Genomic DNA, 22805 nt, shown 5'->3' with positions numbered 1-22805 from the left:
GCTCAGGGCCTTGTCCAACCTGGCCTTGACCGTCTCCAGGGATGGAGCATCCACCACCTCTCTGGGCAACCTGTTCCAGTGTTCTACAACTCTCATGGTAAAAATTTTTTTCCTAATATCCAATCTGAATCTATCTCCCTCTATTTTAAAACCATTAGCCCTTGTCCTATCACAACTGGCCCTCCTGAACAGCCTCTCCCCATCTTTCTTGTAGGCCCCCTTGAGGTACTGGAAGACCGCTATAAGGTCACCCCGGAGCCTCCTCTTCTCCAGGCTGAACAGCCCCAACTCTTTCAGCCTGTCCTCGTAGGAAAGGTGCTCCAACCCTCTTATCATCTTCGTGGCCCTCCTCTGGACCCTCTCCAACTGGTCCGTGTCCTTCTTATGCTGGGGGCTCCAGAACTGGACGCGGGGCTCCAGAACTGGACGCAGTACTCCAGGTGAGGTCTCACGAGGGCAGAGTAGAGGGGGAGAATCACCTCCCTCGACCTGCTGGCCACGCTCCTCTTGATGCAGCCCAGGATGCGGTTGGCCTTCTGGGCCGCAAGAGCACATTGCTGGCTCATATTGAGCTTCTCGTCCACCAGTACTCCCAAGTCCTTCTCCTCAGGGCTGCTCTCGATCCATTCACCACCCAGTCTGTATTTGTGCCTGGGATTGCCACGACCCAGATGTAGGACCTTGCATTTGGCCAGGCTGAACTTCATGAGGTTGGCACGGGCCCACCTCTCCAGCCTGTCGAGGTCCCTCTGGATGGCATCCCTTCCTTCCAGCGTGTCGACGGCACCACACAGCTTGGTGTCATCAGCGAACTTGCTGAGGGTGCACTCCATGTCACTGTCCATGTCACCGACAAAGATGTTGAAGAGGGCCGGGCCCAACACGGACCCCTGAGGGACGCCACTCGTGACCAGTCTCCACTTGGACATCGAGCCGTTGACCACCACTCTCTGAGTGCGGCCATTGAGCCAAGATCTTAAGAGATGTGCAAGAGGAAAGAACCATACAGTTTAACTTGGTTCCCTAAAGAAATAAGGTATACCAGTTATGTAACTACAGATATATGTCATGTATATGACTATTTTTATCTCCCCTTCCTTCAGTTGTCCAACTTCTGTTTCTGCTTCTTAATTTCAACCAAATTTCAAAAACAGGAGAGATTATAAAGATAAAAAAGTTCCTAAAACCTTTGTGATCATAAGGGAAAGGGATATTACTAGCGTCCTGCCTGCAGGCAAGGCTGCCAGATGGACTTTTGTTGTGGTTTAGCCCAGCTGGCAGCTAAGCTATCGCTCAGCCACTCACTCACTACTCCCCACTAGCCACCCCCCATCTTCCCCGAGAGGGGTGGAGAGGAGAAAAAATGTAACAAAAGGGTTGAGCATGGAGATAAGAACAGGGAGGAATCACTCATCAACCGTGGCCCCGGGCAGAACAGACGCAGCTTGGGGACAGATCCATTTAATTTGTTAACAGTTACTTCAGAGAGGATAATGAGAACAAAGTTAGATCTTAAAAATACCTTACCCTGTCCCTCCCTTCTTCCCAACTCTTCCTCCTTCCCCCAGCAGGGCAGGGGGACAAGGAGTGGGGGAGTTGCAGGTCAGTTCATAGAATCATAAAATTGTAGAATGCCATTCATCATACACTGTTTCTGTTGCCTTCCTTAAAGGGGGAGGACGCGTGACATTCTTCCCCTGCTCCATGGGCCCCTCCTCATGGGAAAAATAGCCCACAGACTTCTCCAACATGAGTTCTTCCCCTCAGTACGCAATCTTTACCCATCAGATAACTCCAATACGGGCTTTTCCCACACAGTCACAGCTTTTTAGGGTGCAGCCACCTACTCTGGAATGAGGTCCCTTCCCACAGACTGCAGATGCATCTTGGCTTCAGCGTCAGTCTCCAGCAGTGTGGAGTCCTTCCCACTGAGACCGTCTATGACCTCCCTTAGGCACAGGCATCTCTGCTCCAGTGTGGGGTCCTCCACAGGCTGCGAGTGGACCTCTACTCCACCGTTAATCTCCACGGGTAGCAGGGGGGCCGCTGCTGTCTCACCATGGGCTTCAGGGGAATCTCAGCTCCGGCACACTTGCCCCTACTCCATTTTCACTCTCATTGCTATCTGCGCAGCCATTTCTCTCCAATCTCAGTCCTGTCTCTGCTGTATCCATATTGGGCCCCATCAGCCCGACAAACCGCAGCAATCCCGTCAGGATGAGGTGGCACACTTCAGAGCTCTCCAAGCTGTGCTGCCGCTGCCATTCCAGCAAAATGGCCTCACCATTCCACCTGTGAGGTCGGGGATGGGGGGAGGTCAACCTCCCCACCTGACTCCTCTGTTCACTGCAGGTCCCACTTGGCTCAGATTCATTTGTCCTCTTTTTAAATACGTCATTCACAGAGGTGCTGATTGTCTCAGCCCCGGCCAGAGACTGGTCGAAGCAGTTTTGGAGCCTGGGAAGCTTCTTGCATCTCGTTACAGGGGCTACCCCTGCAGCCCCTCCCCTGCGACCAAAACCCCACCACATAAACCCAGAACAACTTTCAAGACACGAGAGATTTCACACAATTAACTGCAAATAATCACAAACCTTGGTAAATGTTTATGATGGAGCTCAAAACGTCTTATATCGGTCCATATATATTCCATTTTACACTGTAGAGATGTAAATCCATAGAAAGGTGGCTTCTTTAGTGCTGGCACTTTCTATTTCTTTTTCCTCTTCAGATAGCATCAAAATGAATTCATTCACACAGCATATTTCACGTGCAGTGAACTGGCAATTCAATTCCACCAGTAGTTTCTTATTCCAGCTCCATTCATTCATCTCAAACACACAGAGTTACTTACAGCCAGGGCCAAACCCCAGTATGACTTATATCTGCATTCACACTTTCTCAGTCTTTGAAGGGTTAGAGAATTCAGTCAGCTACTCCCAAGTACTTCCCCTTACAGAAAACCTTATTCATAGGAGTGTAATCATTTAATTATGATCACACCAGATCTTATTATCAGTTTTTCTTTTTGCTATTCATTCTCCTCATCAGTTTTGTTTTTGAATGCGAGAAAGAAAGAAAGTTTTAAAAAACAGAAAAAAATAGAATTTTTCTCCACTATAGTAGAGAATAGTGTATGTGCATGCAAACACACACACACACACACGCACACACAAAATCAGTGTGTGTGGCAACTGAAGGAATGTATTGATGATGTCTTAAATATTAATGCAAAAAAAAACCAAGGTTGGAGAAGGTTACATTAAGTTTGAGACCTTTCAAAGAAGCTCTAGTTTAGACTGCCTATAAATAAGTTTTAAACTTCTCATTTCACAGAATCTTAAGAACTTTGGCCTTTAGCAGGAGAGTTCATAGTGAGCCTGCCAGGAAATAAAACAAATAGCAAAAACAACCCCCCCTAAAAACAAAACATGAAAAGCCGAGATACACATGGGAGGTGAATAATCTTTTATTTCCCAGTATTTTTTAATAATAGTCAGTACTTACTGCACTCTGCTGAAGCTCAGTCTACAGTAGGTCAAAATTATTTTTAGGAGTCTTAGTATTTTAAGGTAGAAGTAAAAATACTATGTTTTCTCTTCAGAAAAGTGTCAAAAATTTACAGTCAGAAAGTTGGTAAAAGCCCAAGTCAATTACACAGTATCATTAAGTTTTCTTTCTTTCTTCCTTAAGTTTTATTCAGGATTGGCAAGGCACTGAGTTGCTATGGAACATTAATCTTTTCCTTTCTGTAAATGAACAACCAAACAAACAAAACTCTAAGTCAAACAGAGAAACAGCCACCCTGTCTACATTGTCAAAGGAATATAAGATAAAAAATAAAGAAACAGTATCTCAGGATAATTACCTTATGGGACTGGATGTCATAAAACCCACACATTTTAATATAATCCACTGGCAATTCTTTTTAGCTTAATTCAATGAGGTACTATTATACTACTCATATTGTTGTTTAATGTAATTGTTAGCTAAAAGTTGTTTAAATTTACATAATAAAAGTACCCTAAAAACTGGGAATGAGCCAAAGTAATTTCCATAAAACATTCATTACATTTAACTGCTTGTATTTATTCAAAATGATGGCCCATTATTGTTATAATGCAGCACAATTTAATCATTTTCTTTTAAGTTTATATATATCGAGAGGAGCTCAAAACTAGATCACTTTAGACAAACATAGTATTTTCCTGTGTCATATAGGGAAATGTCTACATACTTACTACTGTTTAATTATTTACAGTTATTAATGTGTTATGTCGAGATATAAAAACACAGATACTTACAGATAGTCAAATTTTACGCTTGATATTTCCATGTAACATTTTAAAAAGTCTTAATTGACTGAGTGGCATAGATCAATAACTTTCACACAAAATCAGGAATATTCCAGAAAAACTCTACTTGGGAACTCGTAAGACAGAGATACTTGCAATTATTAAAAAAAAAAAAAAAAAAGTGTTTAAACAATATAATACACAACTACAACATTTCTATTGGGCACAGCACATTTAGGAGAGTAGGCAGAACTCACTGCTGTGTTACATTTGTTCTTGTGTGGTGAGGGGTCTTAATTTTTCCTGGGTATTTTTATTAAATTCAAACCATTTGTTGTCTTGCAGCACCTCAGGTACAATACTTGATTTAACCAGTTAATAAAACAGGTAAAAGAAAAATCTATAGTACAAAATTAAATGCAGCTGTTCCCTCACAACATATTAAAAAGTAAATAAAATTAAGTATATACATAGTATTTTATAGAAGCAATAATCCCAGAAACATTTCCAAAGTTCACATTACTTAAACAATCATCAGCTATTACCACTCATATTTTACAATGTATTATAAGAATGAATTCTGAGTACATGTCTATCTTCTAATATTCATGATTCTACATATCAATATGTTTAACAGGTATAGTGTGCCTGTGTTTATTGATGAGATATTCTACTTTCTGCAACACACATTTCATTTGTTCTTGAAGTATGAAAACATTTAATATTAAATGTGAAATTTCTTTACTCATCTTCAAATATGACATTAGCTACAAAATTATATAACAATCTCTTTCAAAATATTTTAGAAGTGTGATTGATGACCAAAGGGACAGAGGTAGGATGAATAATGTGAAAAAATGAAAAAGAATAATTAACAGCAGAAGACTACAACAGCCCAGGTCTGCTTAGAATAAAGTCTGTATCCCTGAATTCTGAAAATCTGATACAAGATACCACAGATCCAGATCAGGGAGAACTGGCAGAGAATAACTGGACAATACCCTGTGTAGTATAAATACAGAATGAAGGAGGTGCAGAAGGTAGAAAGGGTGCAAAGCAGGACGTACAAATCTGTAAATCTGACTTCAATAATATGTGAGACTTTAGAATGATTTTGAAAGGAAAGAATATTTAAGAAAATGGAGGTAAATGGAAAACTAGATCAAATGGTACAAAGGTTATCTAAAGTACATCATAGAATCAGAATCGTAGAGTGGTTAGGGTTGGAATGTCAAAGTAATCTACAGTTTTCTATGACAGACAATTTTTAGATTGAAAAGCAGTGGCTGATTTTGTCTATTGTTACATAGGAAATTGCTAGTCATTCATGAGTAGATGAGAAAAGAAACTACATATTGCATAAGGACAGGAAACTGTAGTGGAAGATAGTGAGAAGGGGAGAATCAAACAGGAATTAACAGTCTTGGAATCATGGCATTCCTTAATTTCATTAAAACCATGAAATAAAAAATAGAGATGTATTTATTATTATTATTATTAATTTAGAGAATTAATCTCTCTGTAAAATTAGGATTTGTCATCAATACAGAGCAGAATCAAGATATAAGAAAGATCTAGAGATGACAGAGTAAGAGAAAGAATGAAATCTGACACCAGAAAGTACAAGGTCACATACTTGACAGGAAATAACAAGCATTTCAGCTCAAGTCAGAAGCTCATTAGATAGACATGACTGAAGTGTATTAGTCAATCAAAAGACGATATAACATTGCCTACTAGTACGAACAACTGAAAAAGCAAGTGGATGCTTAAAATTTATAACATTCAGTTGCTGTCTCAACATGAAGGATTACAAATCCACCCCCCAGCCTCCAAGATATGGATATAAACTATTCACTTTAGGCCAGTGGTAGTGGGTAGCGTCTCATCCACAACCCTCAATCATTTAGACAGACAAGATAGAAAGAAAGAGCAGAAAATAAATCATGATTTTGTACACTCTGGATTAGGAGACGTATAGAAAGGAAAATGTTCCTTTTTCAGGGGTCCTTTTCACATTTTACACTACACATTCACAAGGCACAATAAAGTAGTGGAATAGAAAACAATATTCAACATTACTAATTGCTTGTTCTCAGAAGAATGATCGATTTCTACTGAGCTGATAACACAGTACAAAGCACTAAAATATATCGATGAAGTCATCATGTAAAATAGAAAATATAGAATTTAAAAAATGCATCCTTTAATGAAAATCAACAACTTGCATCTACTAAATACTCAAATTTTTCAAGTGCATTATAGTTGTGGCCTATTGAGGGACATTGAATGGGTATATGAATAATTAGTTTAAAGAGTTCCTGCTTTGTTTAGATTGTTAACAACATAATATTTATGTTGGTATAACACAAATAAACCTAATCAGGCTGCCTTTCTGAAACAATGAAAAACACAAGTAATGCACAAGGATCCTCCCTTTCCACTTATTCCCGGAGAACAATATTACAAAATTATGATGAGATCTATTGAAAAGATACAGAAAAATAAGAAAGGATATATATCTTTATTAGATTCTCTTCATGTTGTAGTGGGGCTGAAATGCTGTATAAAAGTAATATTCCAAAAGAATTGTCATAAATATCACATTTTAAAATTGTTTTTAAAGAATTAATAAGGCCTTTGAGGCATAATTTAATTTTCAATTTACTTGCAGAATAAATCTTGCAGTCTGATAATTCTTTTTTCAATATAAAAGATGAGAGTTTTGCCTACAAAATCTCTGTCTTTGTTAGCTAAATTACCACACTTTTTATCAGTATGCAAACTTTTTAGTAGAATAAAAATTTTGTATCAGCTTCTACGGTTTTGTTTACTCAAGTTATAAATAAAAGGATCAATTTAAACTGAATATTATAAAATTTTAATCTCTAGGCAAACACTGAAACCTCAAAGGTACAGCAGATAGCACAAGTATGGGCTTCTTTTTCTGAAAAGTATGCATTGTCTAATAGAATTCATTCATTTTTCTCTTCGCCCTAGCTTCTCAAGTCTTTCTTCGTCCTTTTCAGTGAAAGCAGTCATTGCATGCTGATGGAGAGGAAGTTCCTTACTGGACACTTATTTAGCACAACCTCCTTACATTTCCATGAATAGTTGTATATACCACTGTAAAGGCAAAAGATTTGTGCTTTGCTAAATGCCTTATCTTATTGGCCTGCTTAAAGAAATGTGATTCACCTGTAAAGAAAACAAATTAAATTATTTGCTAGCATAGCGTGGTGCCTAGAAAAACACTGCATTTCATTATTGCTTGATAATCCAGTATTGAAAATCCAGTATTAAAATAAAGCTCGTTTCATCATTTCAGTGAATGTCCCTGCCCTAATTAGTACGTATTATCTATCCATTTTCTCTTCATGACAGTGTCTAATGTTAATATCAGACCCTATATTTCTTGCTGTTATATCAATAACTTAAACTGGTGGCAGGGGGCAGGTGGGATGGTGAGGGAAACAGCTATGTTTTGGGGGGTTTGGCTGAATACGGCACGATCAAAGATATAAATATCAAGATCAGGTTTTGAAGTCGATGGACTCTTGAAGTTGTACCACTTGATCAAAAAACAATTATAGTTTCACTTGCTGTTGTGGTACATACAGCATAACCATAATCTACATAATCCAACTTCAGAATTACCTTTGAACATCAATAGGATTACCATATAAAAACTGAGCATGATATAGAAGTCAAAGATAGCTCTGTAGTGTGAAGCACATTAAAAAGATGCAAACGTGCTAAACATTTTCATTCAAATAAATTTTAAAATCATGATTTAATATTAAAAAATCACAACCTCCCCCATCTGCATGAAAATTAAATTTTACATCTAGATATGTAAGTACACAGTAACAAATGCAATCTTCCAGCCTAACAATTCATTGATATTATACATAAAAATATTATGAAGTTTAACTTGAGAGAATTAAATTATAAAGAGTTCTGTCTTCTTTTTTTTGGTTTTTTTTTTCATATTTTGAACAATAAAGATAGAAGTCTCTTGACACTACAATCAATTTTCAAATCAAAAATCAAAAATATCTAAAAATGCACAAGCACCCTGAGACTCAAAACAAGGGAACAATCAGGCAATACATTTAAAAGCTCTTTCTGTTTTACAGGCGTTGATATCAGCTAGGTCCCTGCCAAAGTCATTCTTTTGACAGCCAGGACTATAAGCCCAGAACGGGACCCGTGCTTAAAATCTTTGAGACCTGCATGCAGAGTGTTCACGCCTTCACTAAGCTAACTCAAATATTTTTATTCTCTGTTCCACAACACAAAAATCAGATCTTAAAAAAAATAATTGGAAAGTTTTTGTTTTGTGCAATGGTTTGAATGCTGCAGTTTCACAGAAGGTGTACAATCCCAAAAGACAGCATAAAAACTATATAAGCTAGCAACATTGTACATGCAAAGAGTGTTGACATGCACAGACAAACTTTGTGAGTAAACACATTTGTTAGCATAGAAGATGATGTGTTACAGATGGGCTAGCAGCAGTACACATTTTAAGTGACATATTAAGTTCTTTCCTTTTTTAAGAGTTGTTGCTTCAAATATTCAAGTACACACAAAACTTCCATCTTCATCTACTATGTATCACTACGAAAACTCCACATTCCTCAGTAATGGTAAGAAACAGTAAAAGGCAGAGTAGTCAAGGCCAGCCTTGGCAGACAAACCACGTGTCAGAAATAGAGATAATTCCAACTCTTGGAGAACTTGCCAGGGAAAAAAATGACTCCATGCTAAAAAGAAACAATTTGATGGCATCTGAATTTCTGATGTCTGCAAAAGGAAACAGGGTGTTTACAAAACACTGTGTCACTGACAGAGCACTGGATCTGCAACTCTTTGTTTTGATTGATCACATAATGTTATTCCATACCACAGGAAAATTCACTCTTGAAAAAAACCTAAAACTGAGTCAATTAAAAAGCAAAACAACCAGACAAAAAAAACCTGCAATGCTGAAAATGTTTCTATGAACGTTTTCTGCACATTAAGAAAGTGCAAATATTTCTGAAAAAATGAATGAATTTCCAAGTCCTTAAAAAATTTGGGCCAGGGATCATTGTCTAACTTTTCTTTAGAAAACGTGGTAGACTAAGGCATGGACATCTGTGTTTTGCCCGTGTCCACATTCTGGATCTCCAACAGGACTATTATATGTCAGTCTGCTGGAAATTCGTTTTAACATAGGAGCCACAAAATCAGACTTATCAAATATAATTTTTAAAAAATATTAAAAATATTAAATATAATTTAAAAAAAAAAATCTAAAAAGCTACACAAGTGAAAAAGTAGTGAAGGGGAAATTCAAATTGTAACTGCTCAGCAGTGGTAAATTTGTGACCAAGAAGTGATCTGTCATGGAAGCCAAGAAGGCCTAAATGCAGAAGGGGTTAAACAGTCTGAGAGCAAGAATGCCAGAGACAGAATGACTCCCGGTTGTCTGGTTGTCTTGTAGCCATTCTGCAAGCCCTCAGGGGCCACCTTTGGGCAGGTAAACTGGGCCCAGGAATGGACTCAAGGGTGGACTGAAGCATGCCATGCAACCACTCACAGGAATAGTGCTGGGAAAGTGTATATATATTGCAGACTCCTTTTAGAACCACTGACTTCAGTAGGATTCTTCTCAATTGTTCATTAATTATTTTTTTTGTGTTTTAGCACAAATGTGTTTAATTAAACTCGAGGGGTGCAATAAAAATTCCCCAACAGTAGTTTAACCAGTAGAAGAACACCATTTCTTATTTTAAAGAACGTTTGATTTTGTTGTCAGTCTTCCAATTAGGCTTTGAAAATGAAATCTCTATTCAGTCTAAGAAATAACACAATTCCTCCTTCATGACAAAGTCCATGTTCTAATACAGGTAGTACTCTATGATCTGGCATATAATTTATTCTCTCAGTGATGACGAAGATTAATTGTGGGAAAAATGACAATGAATGATTTGATTAGCAGAAATTTAAGTGGATCACGATACTGTCTTTAAAATTCTCTTAGGCAGATGTTAAAGGATACTATAAAACAGACCACTATTTATGTTCCAAGTATGTAACACATTGAGTCTTTACCATCCACTGCCATTTACCAGTCATTTAGCTGGTCATGTTTTATAAGAGATTACAGTTTAAGAAACACTCAATATTTTATAGTGTTTCATTCTGAAAAAGGATTTTGCACTAAATAGTATCTGATTTTCTTACTGAAATCGTCCATTACTGTGAGTGTGGTTTTAACATGCTTTTAGCAGTGGGGTTCCAAAGTCAGAGGAACTTCTTCTTCACCACTGCATTCTCCTACATATACATCTCTACTGGCAAGTGACAGGGTAGGAAGATAAGGATCACAGGAACGTTTCAAAATCCTAATGAGTCTGAGTCTTCCATGTATAAGATTATTTTGTGTTATATTTATTCAACTTGAATGACTAGGAAAAAGAGACATCCAACTTGAGATGCTGTTTTTCAAATATACTTCTACATTAATTAAAGCCACAAAAATAACATAAATAACTAATATACATGGAATCAGTAAATAATAACACCTCTGCTACTGTCAAACAATAATACAGGTGTGAAAGATGAATCTCATTTAAAAAAAAAATATATCTGCTGGAAAGCAGTTAAAGCATTCAATGATATGGATACAAATAACTATAAACAACTATAAAAGCAAACATGTAAATATGAACATCACACTCAGGATTTCCTAAGTAAGCCACTGCGATTCATCATAATATCAGTGTACTGATACTAGTTCACTGGTAGATTTTTGAATTATGCCTTGCAATCTATAATGTTCAAGAATGCACAACCATGCACTGAAACTTGACATAATTTGATTCCACTCAACATACGTTTTCAGCACCTGCGGCAGTATCTTAGAAACACATCCACTGAGACATTACAAAAATATATTAGAAACATCAAAACAGAAACTACCCTCCTCAGTACCTCCATCACACATACACAATTTACTAGAGGTAAGAGTTAGATCAGAGAATTCTCTGTTGAAATTTCTCTATCTGTCCTTACCTGGAATATCTACAGAGAACGCAATAGAGTATATTTACATTACTGCCCTTCCCAAGAAACAAAATGTTTTCAAATTTCTAAGTAGTCACTACAGACACAGAAGAAGAAAGGAAGCAATCTTTGCCATAGTAGGTTCCCCCCTCTCCCCTGAAAACATGACATAAGATGGTCAAAAAAAGCTTACTTTCTACCACAGTATCCTAAGGATAACAGATCAAGTTCAGCGTAACTGTGAATGCATCTCTTATTCATTGTTCAAAATTAGGGGCAGTCTAACTGGGTATATGTACCACTTCTGGGCTATGGTAAGCTGGCAAATAGATGCAGACATTTTGCAAAGGATTCAAAAATAACAACCCTGCATTGCATACGGCACAAAAAGGTGCATATTGGTACTTTCACATCAATCATCTTTTTCCCCAGTCTCTATCTCTTAAATTCTTTGTTTTCCTGTCAAAGGAAAATGAACCAGGACAGAGTAAAATACAGCTATACAGTATAAGAATGATGTATGAGATAATCACAGTTCACAAAAGTCAAAACAAGTTTACAGTTGAGTACAGATAAGGTTTTTTGAGCCCTCAGGGAGGAAAGAGAAAAAAGAGAAAGAAGTCATTGTGCCCCAAAGCACCTTAACAATAGATGAGGAGTAGATGATAAAAAGTGATCTTCTGTAAAAGAAACTTCTACATTTCCTAATATATCTTAAAGGCTTCTTCAGTACAGTGCTATAGTTACGTTTAACCTGTCACCTGTGCCTAAAACATCTGAGAGTTTTACACTTATTTATTGCTATATGCCCTATAAGTTTCACCCAGCCTAAAAAAATGTACATTAGTAATCTCTTACAGTAACAGTGGGGCTATCAAATCCAAACAAAGACTTGGTAGCTGATTCATCTATCATTGAATTCCTTCTGTATTTCATTTTTCTTAATAACTTACTGAAGTCAGAATAACGTTTTTACAGCACTGTGCCATGAGCAAAACCCTGTCATAGTCCTGTTCTTGTGCCAGGCTCATCACTGTCATCCAGACCTTCCGAAAGCAAATTAGGAAATGACAACACAAATCACCATGGTTCTGTTTCTCCTGTTTTACAGGGAAAGAAACATAATCAGTTTCATACATTTACATTTACAGATAAGTTTTATGTAAGAGCGAACCACCTAAAATCATGGGTTAGTATTTGCAAACAGGTTTTATGATGATCCCTCATTTCTCCAAGAGATCTGCTCTCAGTATTAGCTACTGGAGGACATATCTACTCTGTGGAAAAGCAGACTCTGAGAGAGACTTTGCTTGAGGACAGAAATGTAATCACTGCAGGGCACAGTGGAGCTCCAGAACATACTGGCATGATGCAACTGAAAAAAACAAACTTACAAATTTCACATTCAGGCTGATAAAACTAAGAGTTACTGCAAAGCACTTTGTCAATTGGAGGGCAGAGCTCTACAACCTTCAGTGTGCACTGCATTCACATAGTCCCAAAATTACTAAGTTTTGAGGGGCTATTTCACCCTTGAAAATTAAAATCAATCATCTTGATGGTTTAAAAAAAAATATTACCATTGGCTCAAAAAAACAGAGTGGTAGTTTTTCACTGCAGGCATATGAATTCCCTAACCACAGGAACTAGCTAAAATTCTAGATGTCTTTTTCTCCTCGTATTTATTTTTTGTCAAGTGAGACAAATGAGTAATTCTTGTTTGTTACACAGTTCTGTATCTGAGTCCTCCAAACAAGGCGAAATGAAAAGACGGGTACGCAGAAAGGAAATAAAGAGGCTAGTTATATTCAAAATATGCAGCATATCACTGTTGAATGGATATTCAGCTCATTCTTTCTAAGGCTTTTATTCAATATTTATTTAGGCAAAGCTCCCATTGATTTCCCTAGGAGCTTTAGTTGAATAAGAACATCGAGATGCAGTGCTGTTTTTCATTGATTTAAAAAAAAATAAAAATCTTAGTTAATAAAGATTGCATTCTTTTCTAAAAAAGAATGATAAGTAAGTCTCACCATGATGACAAAACTGTTGCAAATTAGACTGCTGCATAATAGATGGGCATCCTGTCATTGACTGGGATAAGTTACAGTGAGAGACACAGTTTTTTGGCTTGGATTATAAAAAGGCTTCCTATCCTGTATAAGTCAGTCTATAACCATCGTTACGTGCTGGATAGTAAAAAAGCTTTAAAGTAATCATAAAAATACCAAGATACTTTTATTACTGGATTATGAAAAGAAATGCTGTAGTATTCTGCTGATTTTATTCATAATACAATCTGGTTTCACTCTATGCTTTCTGGAGAAGCAAAACACATACATGTTTTGACAAGATTGGAGCTAAAATGCAGCTTTAATCATGGTTTGTCGATGGGGTGGAAAGATCAGACAGTCTCAGGTGGGTAGAACAGGCAATTCTATCTTATTTAAGTTAATGAGATTTTCACTTTACCAGAACACTGCATATGGTCAAAATACCTGTATATTTCATCCTTTCAGGAGTGAAAGATGATCTTACTGGTAAGACATTTCCAGCTCCTCACTTAGTCTCTATATTTTGTCTAAGACTATCGATAGCAGCAGCCTTAATCCTTGGAAAATCAAGAAAAACCTGCTTACCCAAACAAGACAAGGCAGATTCTGGGATCTTCAACACTAAAAACCAATGCATTGGGCAGGGTCAGTGGTTGCAGTACAAAGCAGTCAGTACAGCTTGTTATACGTTTTTCTAATGTTTATTTAGAGTAGGATATTTTGACGGAATAGATGAGTTTTGATGTCTACAAAGTCTACAGCTGACGTAGTCATCTAGACTCACAGTCATAATCAGTGATGAGAAAAACGGCACTTTGACGCTGCTAACTGTCTTATACAAGACAACTAACTTTGCATGTAATTTCTTCCGTCTTCTGCATGACTTCTTCTTAACTATTTTTTTCTCTCATATGACTAAAAAGGGACTTAGCTAGCCTACAAGAAAATACTCAAGTTTCAGACTTGTAATTTTAGACAGATAAATCCCAATATTCCTGTCTTTGCAGAAGCATCAGAGTTCATCATATATCTCGAAAGAAAGGCACATTTCCTAACAAATGTGGCAGTGAAAATTCAGGAAAAATCTACCTTTTGCAGATCGCAGATATTTATTTCTAATTCAAAATATCTTCCAGCTTCATATTATTATTTTATTAATACTGCATAGCAGTAAACATTACATGACCTCTACCATAATTTGTAATCCTGAAGAAAAAAGTTTTCCCCTCTCCTCTCCTCAAAACTTTCAGATAATTACAGAATATCCATGTTGAGTGTATCCAGTCTAATGTAACAGAATGTACAGCACTATGCTGCAGGTGAATTAACCAAAGTGATTCAGCCTCCCTCTATGCAACTCAGCCTGTCTACAGTGTCAATTTTATAGTCTGCGTTACCCTCTGAAGGTCTTACTCTTGCTGTCTTGTTCTGAACCTCTGCTCTAGATCTTCTCTAATAATAAATGCCTCTGTTTGCTGTCCTAATGAGGTTGTTTATTAGGTTATATGGCATCTGAGTAATAATATTTTTTGTACCTTGCTAACCACAGACTTTACAAGATCTCTTTTTTGTGTTGTTTAGAATTTTCTTTAAAGGTATATTTTCGCAATAACTCTGAACAGGTCAACCAGTCACAGCTGGGGATTTTTGGCGACAAATTTTAAATGTAATGGGAGAAAAGTCTTCATAAAATCATATTTTTAGGAACAACTTAGGTTTTGAAAAACACTTTCTATTTAGATTTAGAAGTAGACAGATAAATGCCTGAAAAAGAGCAAGATCTTCTTCAGCGATTGGCTAAATAAAGAATGATATTAAGTAATAAGAATAAATTGAAATATTCCAACATGCTGTTTCTAATCTAATTTTCCCTCAAGACCACATATGTAAATATGTTAATTGCTAAAAGATTGTTATAGAAAGAAACAGGCACTCTAACAGCAAGGAACAAGAAATAGCTTATTCTTGAGAACAACCAAATAATAAGATCTACTTAATAAAGAAGTAATTAGACCCGCTACCCAGCTGGATAGATTTCCTTACCATATTTTTTCCTCTATCCTTTGAGATTTAAAACCCTAGAGGTAGTTTTCTCACTAGTCTATTAAGTGAGTATGGTATTTAAATAATAATTCTGTAGTTACTAATTTTAATCTACTTAAAATGTCAGAAGTTTCTAGGATTTCAATCACTTTTCAAATTATTGCACTGAAAATACTTATTAAGTAGAATATAAACAGTATCATTTTAACCTCACAGTCCACACTATATTTTTCTTACTAAAAAAACATCATATCAATTTGTAACAAACATTGAAAACTGTCTTCAGAAAAGCAAAATAATTGGACATCAACATTCCTTTTAATTTCACAGATTTAACTCAAGGTTACTGGCATAGGCTTCAACTGACGGAAGGAGACCTACAGAGCATTCCTTTAACAAAACATGAGTCTGTAATACTAGCACATACATAAAACAGGAACATAAAATATATGTGTGATTAAAAATGTCAGCATAAAACACTGCAGAGTTAAAATCTGTGTTAACCACAATTGAATAAAACTTAACATTAAAGCTGAATCATTTCTTACAAAAAAAAATAAAGCAAAACCATTTACATCATGACAATATACTGTGTCTCCTATACCGTTCAGGTTATTTTCAAGTTTAGAGAGACAGCTTTTGTCATAATGACATGCTAGTATACCTAGACACACATACCTCTTTTTCAGTTTTAATCTATGTCATAAAGAGGCCCTGACTGCCAAAGTTGCAAGTTGTAATCTGTAATTTACAAATAATATTTTATATTCAAGAAGTACCAGATCAATTTATCAAAATATTTAACCTTAGGCATATTTAACAGTGCAAAAAACCAACCAATTGCACAGAAACTTGTAAAATCAATGTTATCACTATTGTTTTGGTTTTCCTTCCCTCTTCATGAAGAAACTGAAAACTGAGACGGAAGAGCAAATTTTAATTTTTCACTTCAGAAACCTCTTAAATAAAGTCAATGTGTAGTTATGGAGTCACTGACAGACATGACTAATTTTAGTATTTGGTATTTCTTTACCATTCTTAATAAATTGTCTAGTGTGTTCTAGGAAGGAGAGCCCTTTGAATTAGTGATCGATCTCACTGCCTCCACTTCTGTTATCACCTTGTTAGTAGAAAGTGACTAAGAAGGAATAAGCATAGAAAAGTACTGAGAAGCAATTCTAGCTTCCCAGAAAACAGAGTTCAAATCCTGTGACATACTGCACACTAAATGCTCAAACTTTCAAGTATCACCAAAGCACGGGGTTGTTTTGGGAGAAAATGAAACAGATTTTTGAAAGATGTAACATTTCTCGAGTATTCAAGTGTTCTTTGGTTTGCTTGTTTGGGATGGCGAGACCGGGGAGAGGGTGAGAAGGGATGGGGGAGAGATATGACCTGTTTTTTTCCCAGTTAAATTTGTTAGAAGCTATGAAATTGTGATTATCAAAGTTCTTACAGAAGATTAATCAGTAGGCAGAATACTGGCAAATATATCATGAGAGACATTAATATAAAATGAACTATTTGTTGTTTTCTACTGCAGCACATAAGCATTCAGAAAAATTACTAAACTTGAGCGTTGTACTTCATATACAATGATAGAAGTGTACGTGATTTTGTGAGTCATAGGTAATTGAATACACCACCTTAGTTAAAGGTTGTCCTTCTTGTAGATCTACTTATTATGTACGGAAGAAAGCAGAATAGCTCTGACTGCAGAATTAAGATGTGAAGAAGTTAGTGATTACTCTGGAACTCCTGAGTGATACTTAGCTAAAACACAGTAGATCCTAACACATAATGCAAATGTTGTTACTAGAACTGACACCATACTTTACATACAACCTATCATATTTTCTTTTTACCATTGATTCTACCCCACTTCAAGAATTTCATTACTTGTCTGTCACTATCCATCAATCATGACCAAATTTGCTCCATCCTTCCTGATAACTGAGCCCAGGGACAAATATGTTCATGGGAATTTGAAAGCTTAAGACAATGGGATGCAAATTATTGATTATACTCAGTGTAATCAACCCAAGGCCTTTCTGTGAATTCTCAACCTTGAAAGTCTGAAATAAATTTTGATAGATTTTTCCATTGGTATTGGTTTAGATTTGACGTTGAAATAAGCTTTTGATGTTACTGTACTAAAACCATGCAAAATATACTAGAGATGTCTGTAATGTTTAATTCATGTAACTAATTGCCCAGAGATGGCCTGATCTCCGACGAGGTCTCCATTGCTATCTCAGAGCAGAGATAGATAATAATAAACAGAAGATAAATATTAATGAAACTAAAAGAGAATTAAGAAAGTTTCTATTTTCTCCTCCCCTACAGTTCACATTAACCACAACCTAAAGGTTAAAGAATCACATTTTAATTTAAATTTTTTGTGATAAACAGCATTTAAGCATATTTTTAATGTGATTCTAGTTGTCAAATCATCTACAGAACAATTTGGTACCAATGATTAACACCAGAATGAAATTATTTTCTAAATTAAGATGCAATATTTTACTGGTAGCAAGTAACCTCATCCCTGGGGACATTACTTGTACAATGACTTGCACCTGATAGCATAATCAAGGTATGTGATCACTCAGTCCTTTATTTGAAAACTTCAGCATCATTAACAGTCATTCTCTGTCAGCTTTAGAGTAGGTCTTCTATTGTAGCATTAGCAAGACATCCTGGTGCTTAATAATTATAACAGTAATAATAATAATAATAATAATAATAATAATAATAATAATAATAATAATAATAATAATAATAATAATAATAATAACAACAGTAATAATAATAATAATACATTCCTGCATTTATAAAAGTTATGATCATTGCAGTAAAAATATGAAAATCTGCATTGATAATAGCTGCTGCAAAACTGGAGAATTTTGTCAAAGAAAAGTAGGTACAAAAAGGTAAGAATTTATGTGGAAAGTCTCTAATTTGTTCTCTTTATTTCCATTCTCTGTCAAAATTAACCTTAATAATTCTTAGTCACAGTTGAGTTGATGCATGTAGAGCGTTTCATTATGTTTTATGCAACATTTTAGTTTCGGAGAGTTTTAAAAAAAAAGGACTGCACCGATTAGAGTACCAATTTCTAGCAAGTTCTCAAAGGCTGATTTAGTAACTTGCTGATTTACAACTGTAGAGACAGTTTCCAATAAAATAAAAGTGTTTCCTACCTCCAGTGGAAAAAACTTATAGGAGTGCTTGCTTTAATACTTCATTTAAAACTCACACCTGACCTTATACAGTTACTTATCAGGGCTGTACACTTCAAACTTCTTTCAACTGCTTTGGAAGTGAAATTCTTCAGAAGGAAGAAAGCATAGGAAAACACAAACCAGCACTACTACAGAACTCTAAAATGATTCGAGTTTCCAGTAGCAATTATTATCTCTTGTGGTGGGACGTATCTGTTATTTTTCGGGGGGAAAAAAAACCACCACAAACAACAACCAACCAAACAAAAAACCTCAAAATAAAATCCCAGATATAAACTTTCGTATTTTAGATGACAGGATCTGTCTCCTTCAGATAACCTAAGAACTTGAAAATCATTTTACTCAAAAGAGGAATACTGGGATTCTTTTAACACAGAAATAATTCTGAACACATCAATTTTTGAACAAAGAAATTTTCTTTATATGAATGACTTAATAACATTAAGATTGACATTTCAAGGTGAAGTGTGAAGTTCTTTAGTTTAGAGTTTTCTTAATGGCAGCTGGTCTGAAGAAGGACGAACCAAAACTTAGGTATTTAGGATCTGATATTAAAGGAAGAACCATAAAATTAAAAGAAGAAAAATAGATTAATTTAGAGGAAGAATTCAAAAAAATAATATTTTCTTCGATGATTGGCAGCCTTCTGCACAATCTAGCAATAAAAATTCATGCAAGAATACTGAACTTCACTAGTTTTGTAAACATATTTGAACACATTAATGCCAATAGTAGAACCGACACTGAGAAGGGTTTCAATTCCTGGTCGACTTCTCAAGAAGAAAGGAGTAGAGAAGTTCAAGGGAGTAAGTAATGGCTGCTGCAGGTATCTCTTGTAATCAGTAATTATGAAAAGCCTCTTCTCCCGAGATCATTTTAGGAAACCTAACACACTAACCAAATTCATACCATGATACTTGAGATAGAAACAGTCAGTTTTAGAAGAAACTAAGTTTCTCACAGAAATGTTCACTTCCAAAATAATACATGTATCTAAATGGATTTTTGATTTATTTTTTTCCAGATTAGATATTGAAAAGGAGTAATATGCGTTAGATCAGCCAAGTTCTCTTCACATGTTAACACTCATTCCTTCTTCATTTCAATAACTTCATTTACTCTTTCCACAATCAGTTTCCTTGTCTGTAGCATGGGGACAGTTGTTACTTTTTCAGCTCAGATGAGTGTTTTGACATAGGAGTTAGGACTTATTCATAAACAAAAATACTATACGTTTAAAAATACTAGCATATATGTGAAAAATCTGTTCATTCAAGTTGGTCATTTGATACTGTAATTGAGTTTACCTTGGTTTTGAGAAGTAACTGTATTTCATACCTGATTTGTTTTACCCTTCATAATTCTGCATTGGGAAGAAGCCTTGAGCAGTTTCCTGAAACCTTGCTTCCTAAATTGTAAGAGTGACCTCTAGTGCTTCACTGCTTTGCTGTGTGATGCAAGTCTTTTTTGCAATGGTTTTCATATGCCTCCCTGTAAGCGACTGATTTAGTTTTGTGCGTAGTGCCAAATGCTATTAATGTGCAATTCAATTATCATGGTCCTGTGAAAATGGATGTATTCATAAACTGTACAATGCAGAATGATGAAGAGAATTAAAGCTGTGCTTGGATTGCAGCAGGGTGTTTAACAAGAGGAACTTAGTATTCATGTTTAGGGCTACACTATGCACTTGAGTATCAAATGAGATATCATTACTGAATGACAGCACAAGATCATTTTGGTGCTGCAGTGTGAACGTCTGGCTCATGGGAGCATGTTTAGTTTACAAACCATCCATATGCAAAACCCTAGGCTACAGACCCATCGAGCACTTCAAACTTCTCTGCCATTGTTCAGTTGCTTCCAGGGAGCTGTCCCCTGCCACTGGGCTGTAAGGTTATTCCTGAACATTCCTCCTTGCTTTGGCGTGCACTTTCTTCCCATAGAGGCAATGCTCCTGCCCTCCACATTCCTGTGATGCACGACCAGTGCCTTAACAGGAAAGGGGGAAAATATGCTCACTTCAGGTTATGGGTATCTGGCATTTAGGTTACTGTTCTACCACATGGATGGAAAATGAAATCCCTCAGCTTGCTGAAGCTGAATTAAACAGAACAAGAATAGCTCAGAACTCTTACTGAATGACAAAACCCCTGAAAATTAATTTCTTGATAAGTTTTCTCTTTTCTTTTTAATTTAAAGATAATTATTCTAATTCAACAATGAAAACCAGAGATTTTCAGGTATATATCAGATTTGCCTCCTAGAGGGCAGATTGTCTTTTAAACTGTAATCACTGTCTTTATTTTATAATACCACCCTACTGGCTAACTATGAATTACTCCTTTTTAAAAAAACTTTCTCCTGGAACTGATAGCGTTCCCTTCTTTAGTCATGCATGAACAATACTCTGTAAGCAAGCAATGCAGAGACCATAAAGTCTTGCTATCCACATTCTTCCTTGTTGTATTTGTACTGCTCTTGAACTGCACAGTAACGTCCATCAGAGTTATGTGAGTGCCAGCTTAATTCAGGAGAGGCATATATCAGCTTTCAAAATCATAAATTGCTAAAAACCCATGCTGATATAGTACACAATAGAAATCTGCCAGCAATTTCCACATAAGGCACAATTCCTTGGAAAATGCTGCACTTACAAATAGAAAACAAAAATGAAAATGGGGCTGAACATGCATCCTTCAGTAAAATGCTGCTTTCAGATACTCCTAGACTGTAAGCTTTATAAACAATATTCTGTACATAGATTCATGACAAAAATCTGTAGAAGGATTTTAGAACATTTTCAGCCTAGCAACTTGCTGTCATGATTTCAAAGCAGTAAGCATTTGTCTGAAAAATAATATTTATTCTAAATGCAAATAAAATATGCCAGAAGTTTTCAAAATGCTCTGGATTGAGTTTTAAAACATATGCAATACTTACATTTATTCCCTGCCACTGCCGTGTGCTGGTTATGAACAGATAGGAGGAACAGCAGCTTCAAGAAGATTTCAGTGACAGAATCCATGTTCACGTTCACCGAGACACCCGAAAGAACCAGAGTATTAGGAAACAGCTGCTCTGTACTTCAGTCCTGCTCCTGCCTCTTCTTCTCACTGCCTCCCTCTGCCTCTCTTCTCGCAGCGCTTCCCAGCGACCAGGCACCTCAGGCAAACGCACTCCGCATCCCCTCGCACACGCACACACACCTCCGAATCCGCTTTTCCCTCTGACAGCAGCAATCCCTGAAGGGCAGCAGCCAGAATCTCTCCTCCGATTTGGCGGAATGGCTGAGGGCTCCACTGCCGGGCTCCCCGCACCGCGCGGCGACTGAAGCCTCACGCCGCTCGCCGCGCGTCCCGGACACCCCTGGTGGTGGTGACAGGTAGGAAACGTGGGGCGCTGGTGACAGCCAGACAATGAGACCGAGCAGCCAGCACATGAGCACTGAGACACAGCCGCTCGCCGACTGCTCGCCCTGACCGTTTTTTTGGTTGTTTTTTTTTTTTTTTTTTTTTTGAGGAGGAGGAGGAGGGATGGGGAGGGAGGGAGCATCAGCTGTGCATGCTGCCGTTCCTTGTGTTTTTTCAGCGTGATAATTTTTTTACGCTTTCAGCTGCAAAGCATTACAACTTCTGCATTTTTGAATGAGCACGTTTTGCCTGTAGTAGGGAACCGAAGCCTACAAGCAAAAAGAGTGGTCTACCTTTAGTTATGGACTGAGCGTAGGACCAAAGGATCAGCTGCCCCTCAGAAAAATACACTGTGAATGTCCTTAGTAGGGTTTACTGCTATTAATACTGACATTAAAGAATTACATTCTCAACCCCCAAAAGTAAACACTTATAAACAGGTGATTGTGCCAAGGTTTCCTAAGAAACTTTAACTCCCAAATACCCACATAGAGCTTTTTTTGGCTTTCTATACTTTTGCAGAGAGGAACATGTCTTCAAACTGTCTTAATGTTTGTACTTAGGTTACATGGGGATATAGCTTCATTTGCAAAAGAGCTTCAAAGGAATTTTAGGTCCTTCAGATTTTATCCTATTTAAACTATATCCTAAAAGTGTTTCTGCAAAACAGACTAAATTGGTGTGTATGTTAACTGTAGA

General features: G+C 36.7%; 1 protein-coding gene across 2 annotated transcripts in view; it reads right to left on the bottom strand.

Annotated features, from left to right (window-relative positions):
- Nucleotides 1–21727, bottom strand: part of CNTNAP4 (contactin associated protein family member 4) — a 251849-nt gene extending 230122 nt beyond the window's left edge. Inside the window, exon 1 of one of the 2 annotated variants that reach the window (XM_086630066.1) lies at nt 21637–21727. In XM_086630066.1, the coding sequence (XP_086486192.1) occupies nt 21637–21721 (85 nt within the window). In that variant the 5' untranslated portion in view covers nt 21722–21727. The remainder of the gene's footprint in view (nt 1–21636) is intronic. The other variant, XM_086630065.1, reaches the window with a different exon arrangement.
- Between the last annotated feature and the right edge of the window lie 1078 nt (nt 21728–22805).

This window comes from Tauraco erythrolophus, chromosome Z (assembly GCF_009769465.1).
Source record: "Tauraco erythrolophus isolate bTauEry1 chromosome Z, bTauEry1.pri, whole genome shotgun sequence".
Classification (NCBI taxonomy): domain Eukaryota; kingdom Metazoa; phylum Chordata; class Aves; order Musophagiformes; family Musophagidae; genus Tauraco; species Tauraco erythrolophus.
This window is presented reverse-complemented; position numbering and strand designations above follow the sequence as displayed.